At 41.3% G+C, this 11,473-nt stretch overlaps 1 protein-coding gene across 21 annotated transcripts in view; it reads right to left on the bottom strand.

Annotated features, from left to right (window-relative positions):
* Nucleotides 1–11,473, bottom strand: part of NCAM1 (neural cell adhesion molecule 1) — a 312,777-nt gene that overhangs the window by 40,601 nt on the left and 260,703 nt on the right. For 16 of the 21 annotated variants that reach the window (XM_037841466.1, XM_037841459.1, XM_037841460.1 and 13 more), the window contains exons 8-9: nt 8,891–9,033; nt 2,834–2,863 (exon numbers count right to left, since the gene is read on the bottom strand). In XM_037841466.1, the coding sequence (XP_037697394.1) occupies nt 2,834–2,863; nt 8,891–9,033 (173 nt within the window). The remainder of the gene's footprint in view (nt 1–2,833; nt 2,864–8,890; nt 9,034–11,473) is intronic. The other 5 variants (XM_037841465.1, XM_037841471.1, XM_037841474.1 and 2 more) reach the window with 1 other exon arrangement.

Here is an 11,473-nt window from a genome sequence, read left to right as displayed (position 1 = left end):
GGCTAGTAAGAATATAGAAAAGCCAAGCACAATGCCACTGCCTCTGTTGCAAGTGCAGAAGGCACTTCTCTGAGATGAATGCCTGATACCCATAAACTTGTGTGGCTGGTTGGTTGAGAAGATGCATCCCATGAAATGACACACATTAAATGAGAGATGACAATAGACAGGTTTAGAGAGCTTCTCTAGAAAGCCTTGAGACATTTTGTTTGTGGAAGACCCTTTTTCTTGTAGGCTGACAGAGATGTGCTAATAAATTCCAGGGACAACTTTCATATACCATATACAGTATCTACCCTTCAGTCTAAATTTGTGGCAGTGAGAGCATGAAGCCATCCCTTGCAGGTATCGCTAAAGGGCTGACTTGACCTGTTTGTTAGTTTTCTTTTTTGTCCCAAACACAGCGAGAATGAGGCCCAGGGGACTCGAGGTCCACACGCAGCCTTTCTGGTTAACTCAGTGAGAACACGGGTTCGGCCTGACCTTGGTGCCAACCAGAGACTGGGCTATGATTCCTTGTGACACAGACAGTTCTTCTCCTGGGGCCACCACATGCACAGGCATGGAAAACCGAAAGTCAAGAGGCCATTTCCATAAGGAAGAGACATTGCAGCAAAAAAGGCAAAGCAAGTCACATAGGTCAGAGTAGGACATGAACAAATAATGACGAAGCAGGGGTGGAGCAGTCTTAATTCAGAATAATTCTGAAAAGGGTGGAAGAGAAGTTCAGCAAATGGTTGCACTGATAGCTTAAACATTTTTTTTCCTATCTGGTCTCTTCTTTTCCTAAATTTCTCTCATGTAGTGTTGTCAACAGACCATTAGGCAGCCCTCTGTAGAGAAGTCTTATTTTGCAGTGGCTCATGACAGCAGTGGCGATGGGAGTATTTGCCAGATCCTTCAGTTCTCTCTCTGAGGGGACAGAGACGGACTCCCGTGACACTGGACTATCTCCCTCTGACATAGTTCACTATGGCACCAGGAAAAAGTCAGGGAGTACCCCCCACAAGCCATCCAGGCCAAAACTCATGCTGGAGGGACAGACTATGGTGGAGAGGGCAGACAAACTCTAGCCAAGAACTGAAAGACCACTATGGCCAAGACTCCTGTTTTTCAAAAAGGGACAAAGGGTAATTATAATTATTCTTCTCTTCAAAATATGTTGTCTCCCTTCTTGTAGGTTAAAGCACTTGGGTTTTTTGGAGCTTACAGAATGAAATTGACCATAACCCAAGTCTTCTTTTGAGCTCATGTGGACTTAGGGTCTTCATCTCTGATTGAGACAAAAAGGAGAGAATGGAACTTCTGCACCCCAGGGGCGTCACTCACTTGAAACTCAGTTCCACCCAGAGTGAGGTACTCAAGACGAGGACACTTTTAGAAAACAGAGTGAGGTCTCTGCTTTCCTAGGAGTAAACCTATTACTTCCACTTAGAACAATTATTCTCTTAACATCTCCTTAATCCTCCCTGATAAATCCCAGCTCCTCCTCTAACCAGGTCTAAATCAGAATGACAAGAAAAAGATATACAGGGCTGGGTAGAATGAGATCTGTAGCTGCTCAAGAGGGGCTAATCAACCCTTCTTCTCTCCCTCCCCCAATCCCAATGGGTCCATGACTTTCAGGCAATAAAACACCCAGCCTGTGACAGCTCTAAGCAATTCCTCTGCCACAGCACTAACTACAGTCTCTATGACATCAAGGAAGGTGTGATACAAAGAGGGCTGACAACGAACAAGATTTGACAGCGCAGCATGTTCATGTGCAGAAACTACTATCAATGCCTGGGGACAGGCAGTCAATTTTTAAATATTAAACAGCATTAAATATTTATACCCATGACCCGAAAACTTAATTTGTGTGTTCTGAATAATTATCAGTCCTGAAAGAGGATGGAGTTACCTAATTAAAATACAGAGTCTATAGGATCTCCATACTCTGCATTTACAGTGTTACAATATCAATGTTCCATCAAAAGCTACTTTAAAAAAAAAAAGTATAGATTAGATCCTTGAACCTCAACTAAAAGATACTGGCTTTTATTCCACTATATTTGGGTAATCACACAAATCAAGTAAAACAAAACAAAACAAAACAAAATGATAGGCAGGTCTTAGGGTGTCGTGATTAAAATCTGAAGGTTAATATTTAGCTTCAGTTTTTAAACTGGGTCCCGTATTATCCACACTGAAGCAAGTGGTCAGAGAAATTCCAAAGGCTGAGTGCTACTGACTTTGCAAAACATAAAACCAAATCATTCCAATCTCATAAATTTAATGCTCTATAAAAGTAACATAGATATATTTAGCAATTTGGGAAAACCAATGAGAGATGTCATTTGCACTGCTTTTGAGATGAAATGTGATGTGATAATTTACGGAGACCAATCATTATAAAATAAGTGAGCAACAAGATGAGTTGAGTTGGAAAGGAAAGGGCTAAGTGGGTTTTTAGCTCACTAACTCTGTGACTTTATGATCTAAAGCCACATCAACCAGGTGAGAGTAAAAAAATTTCATCATTTCAAAATGCCTGGCCTGGAAATTTTTTTTACATAATTATAATTACCTGGATATCACTTTACCAGCACCAGCAACAGAATAAGATCCAATTTTAGGAAATAATAAGGATCTGTTCATCCACTCCCAACACAGCTTGCTTGCTCATCCTAAAATGACGCTATTGCTAAGTAATGCCTACCACTATTGGCCTATTCTTTAATTTAACTAAATTACTAATTAGTTTAGCATGCCTGGTTATTAAACCGTAATGGTGAGTTAAACTGTAATGCTTTCAAAACTACAGACTGGCTAGTGGTCAGGTAAGCTATACCTCTTGCTTCTCTGGTCGAGTCCACGAAGCCTGGAGAGAACAAGATATAAAACACAACAAGAAAGCAGTAAAATTTTACAACATGTTGCTTTAGAGAATTGATGTATCACACTGCATTCCAGGCACATGCAGCTTCTTTTCTAGTCAGAACTTTTTCCAAGGCCCACTTTCAATGGTGTGTTTATTACCCAACATAATTTAGGATTTAGCTTATGTTCAACTTTTTTTTCCCTTATGCACTTAAAGATATATAATGCGAAGGTAAAGACTTCCTTCATCTTTGGTAGACATATACATGGATATCAGCAGGCATATTCGCCTGCTCCTGTTCCAGAATGTCTTAAATATTTCTCATAGGTTTGGTGGCACCACTAGTTCTAACCACATCCATAGAGACACTTAGAGAGTAGGCTTCCACCTTTGGATTTTATTAGACAGCTTATCAAAGATACACTAATGACATTTTATGCTCATGCACTTTATTGCTCTTGGCATGCATTCTAATAAAGTCAAATTTTAATTTTTTTAAAAAAAGGAAAAAAGCAAGGAACCGAGAGATACTTTAGGAACGAGAAGCATACAGTCCTGGAGACTATGTGTCAAGAAGCTCTGAGGGCACCAAATGCTGAGTGCCGTCGTAGGGCTCCAGTCAGTTCTTAGAGGTAGAGGAATGCCCATATGGTGTGTGGGCTCAAGCATGCACCACCTTCATCAGACACGGCACTCAGCAAGGGAGTGGGCCAATATGGAAACAGAGAGGTTTGGGCCATTTTCCTACCCACATTGGGATTTTTAAAGTTTCTCTGGAACTTTGCTTACAGTTTTTTTGTTTGTTTGTTTTCACACTGGGAGTCAAGAACATCATCCAGCATTGTTCTGTTTATTAGGTGACATGATTGCCTGATTGTCCCTCGTGTTCAGATGGAAAAAGGAGAGAAAAGATGCTAGAAATGCAGCAATGTAAACGAGTTAGCAAACACTTAAGGGTTCACTAAATGCAAGGCGCTCTTGTGAGATGGAGGATGGAAATACTGGGTAATGTCACATGAAGAAGGTGAGAGCAGAGGAGCATGCGAAGACCAGAGAAACAGTGGGCCAACATGCCAAACGTGGCTGCCAATCCACATCACTCAGAAGCTTGTCTGTCACATGCCAGGGCTGGATTTATCAAGGTCTTTATTTTTAGGGTCTATAGCATACGGAGTTGCCTGCTGTTCAGATCTGATTCTCCTTGCATCTCTCCAAAATCACTATGATGTTGTGGCTTTCAGAATAAGTGGTTTCTAGCAATCAGGAGACTTCTAGCAGCCCAACCTCCTAACTACGTGCTTGGTGGAATGCCAGGATATGCCTCAGCCCTGATGATGTGCATAAAATCAAATAGGGTTTGATTAGTAATGCTCCAAAAGCATTAGTTCTATGTTCTTTCAATGTTAACATGCTTTACTATTTTACACACAAGTCTGCAGGAATATGCATATAAACTAAAGTGAAGCCTCCCTACACTTACCCTAAGCACTGAGTCTCCTATCCAGTGTTTAAAACTGGGCACTGGATTCGTAATGAATGAGGAATTCTTGGAGAAAAGAAAGCTCCAGTTTCTAGGGAATCCTGAACTTCAAAAGTTCTCTTGTTTGCAGGATATCCTGTCAGCCCAAGACTCAATGTTCTTGGAATCTTTTAATTTTTTTTCTACCTCTTCTAATCTCAACTCCTCGCCCTGTCCCCCCTTTTCCTTAATCATACGTCTTTCTTTACCAGTCATTTTAAAGGCATGGAGAGGTTCAAATAAGCATACAATGGGTTTGTTTCTGCCAGGGACAAGTACGCAGGCCATCAGGAGCCTTTCAGCCCTGAGTCACACTAAATATATAAGTGCAACCTGGAATCTACCACCACTTATTCAAACACCTGGCAATATTTAACACGGATGTAGGTAGGATAAGTAATGAAAATGATGTGGATGCACAAACTTTCTATGTATACAAAATGTCACAGTGACCTACACATGACTGAACTGACCCATTACGATGGCCAATTTTTTTGTCCACATAATAGTGACCACTAAGAAATGGCCTAACGTTCAGACAATTGGTGTACTCTAATGATCTCAGAGATGCAATCAATTAGACTTAGACTAGTTATTATCAGTTGTTGAGCTAAACCAACTCAACTAGTGACGCTTGGCAGACTGATAATAGTCAATCTCAAATAAGTGATTTGACTTAGTCCAGAGACATGATTAAAGATATGATGCTACATTCAGGCTAATCACTGTACTGTTTTGGTTTGTTCCCTTTTTTTCCTTCTCTTTATAATGAAGAAGAATATCCAGTAATCCATTAGGAAGTCACTATGTGACTATGGTTGAAAGCCTTTTCTTCCCTCTTCTCTTAAGGAGCGTAATACTAAACTCGACTAAGCAGTGAAGCAAAAGACAAAGCTTCCTTAATGAGCTTATATTGTTAGTAACTTTATTAAAGGAATCATTGAGCCTTCCATGAAAGTCATCAAAGTCATGAAAGAGCACCATCGCATCAGGTGCTCTTTCTGAGCCATGACCTGGAGGGAAACCCTTGTGGCATCTGCATTTGACCTTGTCCCAGCCAACATTTTTATCAGGGACTTGGACAAAGACATTTCAAATAAATGTTCATATGAGGTTGGAAGCAACAGTTAATGTAAGTGTTAGATGACAGTTGCATTGGGAGGGCTGCTGCGTTACCTGCCTTTGGGCCTCGTGCTTGGGGCTGAGGTTACCATGAACTGCTCTATCTCCTTACTTTTAACAAATATAAATAAAATGGGGGTCCCACATGGGTTGAAATGCTCTGGGCACAGACTTTAAGGACAGTTCTGATGAAAGGCAGTCCTTACTCGGACAGATGGGCTAAAACAGTGGTTCTCAACTCAGGGGGTGTTGGTAAGTGTGACATTTTTGGTACTCACAATGAGTGGAGGTGGCTACTGGCATTTAGTGGGCAGGGGGCCAGTGATGCTAAAGATCTTGCATTGCATAGGGCAATCCCATACAGGGAAGATTCCTCCCAAACTGCTGTAGTGACCCCACTGAGAAACACGGGGCTGCAACAAGCAAGATAAAATTTTTAACAGGAATAAATATAAAATACTGCACCATTGGTTAAGAAATCCATTGTATATGAACAGAATGGGAGATATGTGGCTTAAATGCAGTTCATGTATAAAAAGAGCTGAGCATTTTTGTTGACTGCAAGCTCCATATGAGGCAACAGAATGGGGAACCTGCTACAGGGCTAATGCAACTTCGACTGCATTAGCCAGTCCAGCTTCAAGGGAGGTGACGACCCCACTGAAGTCTGCATCAGTCAGACTATGTCTGGACTTGTAGGCACCACAACATATTAGGGGAGCACCAGAAAACTGAAGCTGCCTAGTAAAGGACAATTGGAAACCATGACATATAAGAAACAGCAAAAGGAACTGTGGGTGCTAAAAGGAAGAAGAGTGGACTGACGAGAGGAAAGTCAATGGCTACTTTCAAATTTAATGGCTCTTATGCAAAGGACTAAATGGCAGAGGTGGGAAGAACTGAGAAGTGGAAGGGGCAAGGAAGAAGACCTTTCTGATTATTTGTGTGGCTGACTGCTCTGCAAATGACTGACTCCATCGCCCTTTAGGGAGAGACCAAGTGACCTGGCACGGATGCCAGAAAGGCTGACCTCAAAGGTGCCTGCCAGCCTTCTACAATTCCAGCATCTTACGTGATCCAGTTCTCAGGAAGCTTCTCTTCCCTCTCAATTAGATAAAATTGCCTATTCTCATCTGCTTAGCATATCCATTCTGATTTAAAAAGAGAACCGTTTTCTTCTACAATTTAGTGACTCTAGTAATCTTGGTACCCAATTACATATAATGCAACTTTAGATGGCTCTAACATGAGGAAAAGCGACCAAAGCAAAAGCAAAATGTGTAATCAGGAGTCCGAACTGCTCATGAAGAGGCCACATTTGTTTTCTGAATTATTAGCTATCCACAGTGTAAGATGGACATCATGCCTCTTTGAAGTCAATATATAATTAATAGAAATGGCAACTTTTCCTATACAGGGTTTCATTTAGGCAAATATGTTAACAACCTGGTATCACAGCACTGGCTGATTTGGAGGACTTGTTCTAACCTCCATTCACTCATGTTCCAATAAGGTCACATCAAGTCTGAAGGCAGTCCATAATAAAAAAAAAATCCACAATACGTCTTATGTGGGTGGGCTTAAATAATTATCTCAGATTATGACAGACAATCTAAACTGATAATTGAATTATACAAAAATACTAGTCCTAACTATGCTTGAAATGGTCTCTGCTGGACACCTTCGGTCACATCAATATTAAGTATTGAGTGTGTATTAGTGCTTTGTTATTTGTTCTCATTCTGTAAAAATGAATTCATAGGTATAAGCCAGGAGTGCCAACCTATTAAACAACCTGAGGTAGGCACAAATCTTAATAACCCTTCTGGTCTATCTTGGCTGTTGAGCTATTCCTAGAAAAGATATAGAATTTAAAAGCCTCATTCATCTGCAATAGATATTATTTCTGTCCTTCACTGTAGGTCAAAGATACACACTGACTTGGTCATTCTGGATAAATCTATTCCCAAGCCCATGGAAAGATCCGCCAAGCAGAAGGCCCTATATTTCAGCCCTGAAATGTACATTCAATGCACATAACACTCAGTATGGGAGCTGAAATCTCAGCAGAGGATTTAATTCCAATGCTGATAAATTATCCAAACACCACATTTCTTGATTTAATTGGTTTCCATAATATCAAACAGCACATGTGAGTCTCAAAAATACTTAGCAGTTCCACAATCGAATTTTTGTTAAGTTGATTTGATTCTGGAGGCAACACTTGCAAAAATTAATAAAGGGTTATTTGGAACAGCAATTTCTGTTCCCTCTGATTTAGTTTTGTTTTCTATTAGTGGGACTGAAATCAGTTCCTCAAATGCAAATCTCAAATTTGGCTTTGGTATTTCACACAATCCCCTTTTGGCTTCTGCGTTGATCCTCTTTAGGGATTTCCTTCAGGCAGGCAGCAGAATGAAGATCTATCATTTGCGACATTCTGGTCAGTAAGCAATCCATTATAAATGCTCTTTAAGGCTAAGGCCACTACTCCTGAATAGCTGACAAAGCTTTGGCCAACTACAATGAAGCCCTTTACTACAGGATATATGAGATGAGATGGGAGCAGTGCCATAAGAGGGTCTAAGTTGCTTTAAAACCAAACTTCTTCCTCCTCCTGCTTTTGGCCCACTCAGTAGCAAGGAGCTGCATGATGTGGGGTCACCTCACTTTTTATACATTGCCAATAATAAAGATGGCTTTCCGGTGGCCTATAAATCCACATGCTTTAAAGCTATATCTCCCCAATAGTTTTAACGTGCCAGGAAGGTTGCTACAATGTTCTTAAACTCTCAGTGAATAGATCACCAAACCCAGCTGCAATCACCACCATTTAGAAACTGCTAATTATTTTTGCCTTTAGAACAAAATGATATCCATATGTGACCAAGAATACAGGCAGACACAAAGGCATCCGAGCTTTTGTGCATCGAGTGCATGTATAGCATGAGTATACGCAACATAAGGAAAAGGATTGATAGGCTCATTTTGATCCCTATTATTTCCGGGAGACATTTCCTTGGGTGCTCCTGAGATGACAGTAATATCACCTGGTGCACCTGGACCTTGGCTTTCCCTTGCTCCTCACAGCTCCAGAGCCGGAGGCTTAGAAATGACCATCCCCTTCTTCCCCAGCTAACTTGGCCTTGCCCACTAACGTCGCACCGCTATGAACCTATGCAAGGAATTGTGCCCGTTCTTTTGCAAGGGAATGCTAAGCAGGCCACGCCTGGGCAGGCTGGGGGAGGGAGGCCACAGGACAAGGCTGCAGCCTCCGGTGACCACATCCCATCTTCTGGCTCACCAAAGAAGACTGGGCACTGGGGCAGACTCAAACTGCTTCAAGTCTGCTTTCCATGCCCTGAAACTCCTGGGCAACATTATACCTTCTCTTCGCTGCTGATGTTTCGGGTGGAAGTTCTCCAGGTGATAGAGGGAATGGGGTCTCCCGAGGCTTCGCAGGTAAGAGTGACCTGTTCTTCCAGTTCCATGGCTGTCTGGTTCTCTACGTAAGTTATTTTGGGTTTTGCTGAAAAGACAAAACATTTCTATGAGTTTACCTGGTTTTTAACCTTTCTGGGTTTAAATCATGACATGTAGTCCTCAACGAAGGTTATCTATTCACTAAGTGTGAGGCTCTGGTCTGGGTGTTGTAGGAGATACAGAGTTGAACCCTCAAGGAGCTTACAGTGAAGCAGATACAGGACAACACAAAAAGACTGTAATGAACACAAGAGCCTACGTAGTAAGGGCATGGAGCAGGGGGAGGGCGGGCCCCTGGTTGGAGGCTTTGGGGCTGGGTCATGAGACTTTGAGTGGAACTTTGTGGGGGAGAAGAGAGTAATCCAAGTGTAGAAAATGGCTTGAATAAAAGCAAAGGAGCAAGAACACGTGAAGAGGGCTGTAAGAGAGCTGTATGGCATGAGCAGAATGTTCCGCATCAAAGCAGACGGAGAAAATGCTGGACCCAGGCACAGAGAATCTTGATCTCCTGGTTAAAGCACTTGCTTGAATTTTATCCAGTGGATAGTGGAGACTCACTGTCAGTTTTTGATAGGGGGATGGAATGACCATTTGTATTTCCAGAAGGTTAATGTATGAAAGATTCAAGATGACTTAGAATAGAGAAGGCCTTGAGGGGGGAAAACCAATTTGGAAGCTCTGGCAATGACTCAGATGTGAGGTAATATGATCCTGAACTAGGTCGTTTCAGGGGGAAAAAAAAGGAAAAGGGCAGCTTCGAGAGAGAGGCTGAAGGAAGACTTTATAGGAAGTGGCAAATGAACTTTTATAGGAAGAGGACAAGTAGGGATGGGAAGACTCAAGAGAAGGAATGATAAGGGGTCCAAATGACTGAGATTCTTAATGACTGGGAGAATGGCGTTAATTCAAGGAAACCAGGCGAGTAACTGGTTGGGGGCTGTGGGGTGGGGCTGGGAAGGAGACGAGTTGAGATGAGTTCATTTTCCAAATGTTTTGGGTAATGCAAGAAAACACAAGCATTCAAAAGCTGAGTTAAATGTTAAAACATTAGAGAAAATTGAATTTTCCCAATTTAAAACAATTATACTCTGAAATTGCTGAACCTTCTATAGATGAAAGGAGGTAACACTACACAACTTATTTGACTGATAGAGAAAAAGGCCAGGCTAGATAAACAACCGCCACAAAAAATCAGAGTTTTAGATAATTTCTGAAAGAACTACATTGGCTTTATATTCAAATTCATATATTAACCTCAACTAAGTTAATAAATTATGCCTATGTACACAAGCTGAGGCCTTCGATTCTGCTTTGGTAAACAGAAAACAATCATATACCTATATGCTTTCTCTAGCAAATGTCTGCTTCTATTAAAAAAAACACTTATGAAGTTCAAATATTCTTCTAAAGTTAATCTGTACTAAAAGCCTACTTAGCAAGCCCTTTTTGGATGGCTAGCACAGAAGATATGTCAATCCAACATGGCCAAAGATCACAAATTTTAATCGATGGTGCCCATGTCAATGAGGTTTTCCTATAGGAAGACTTTGTATTCATCTTGATAAGTATGACTTTCAAGGAGATTACAGTGCCTATTGGATGGATGTGTGCTACATGCTGTTTTTAAGGAGGTAAAGTATAGGTTGTGTTTCCATAGTGTCAAAATCACAGTTTGAAAAGTAAAAAAAAAAAAAAAAAAAAAAAAATAAAGAAAAAAAAAAAAAAATCAGCCAAGAAACTGAATTCACAAAAATGACCAGTTGTTTTGGGGTATGGAGTCAAGTCACCAGAAGGCTGAATTACTTCTGGCCCCTTGAAACCTAGTTGGACCCTGTGGGCTAGACAGTGTTTTGTTGACCTTCTCCTGACCCAGCGCACGTGGTCCTGGCAGCAGCAGGTTAACAGAAGACAGACAAGGGTCAGTTCATGTCTATTAATATTTGGTCTTGGCAGCTCCATTTCCCAGATGGCTACAAAGGGTGCATTGCACCAGTGTTTGGAAAAAGGCAAACTATATTCTAATTAAGAACATCATTAACAATGGCTAATTTTGTATAGTCTACAGAGGGTAGGTGGAAGGCAGGCAAACTTCTCACTGATTACCTAAACCTCTCTGAACCCTAGGAGCAGCACTATTGTCACAACTAACTCTCAAGGCTTAGAGTACTGCCATATAATGTGTTGTACAAATTGGGGCACTCTTGAGAGTGAAATGGGGTGCTCTAAATAATTACACAGGAACAATGGGCACTCTTGGGCAAACAGAGATGGAAGATCACCCTACTTATAAGAGACTCCCTCCCTCTGCATACCAGCATCTCAAGAGATCTCTCTAGTTTTTTATATTCTGATGGTACTTGCTCCATCTTAATTAACCTCTGTTGAGGGCCCCTGGCTCTGAATTGCTGTTATAATTCTCCACCTGCCTCCAGGGGACTTAATGCTACAGACTCTTCCAGTGTGTCTCTCCCCGTGGACCCTCCTGT

This window comes from Choloepus didactylus, chromosome 6, assembly GCF_015220235.1.
Source record: "Choloepus didactylus isolate mChoDid1 chromosome 6, mChoDid1.pri, whole genome shotgun sequence".
In the NCBI taxonomy this organism is placed as follows: Eukaryota; Metazoa; Chordata; class Mammalia; order Pilosa; family Megalonychidae; genus Choloepus; species Choloepus didactylus.
Note: the sequence above shows the minus strand (reverse complement) of the source record. Positions and strands in the feature narration are given on the sequence as shown.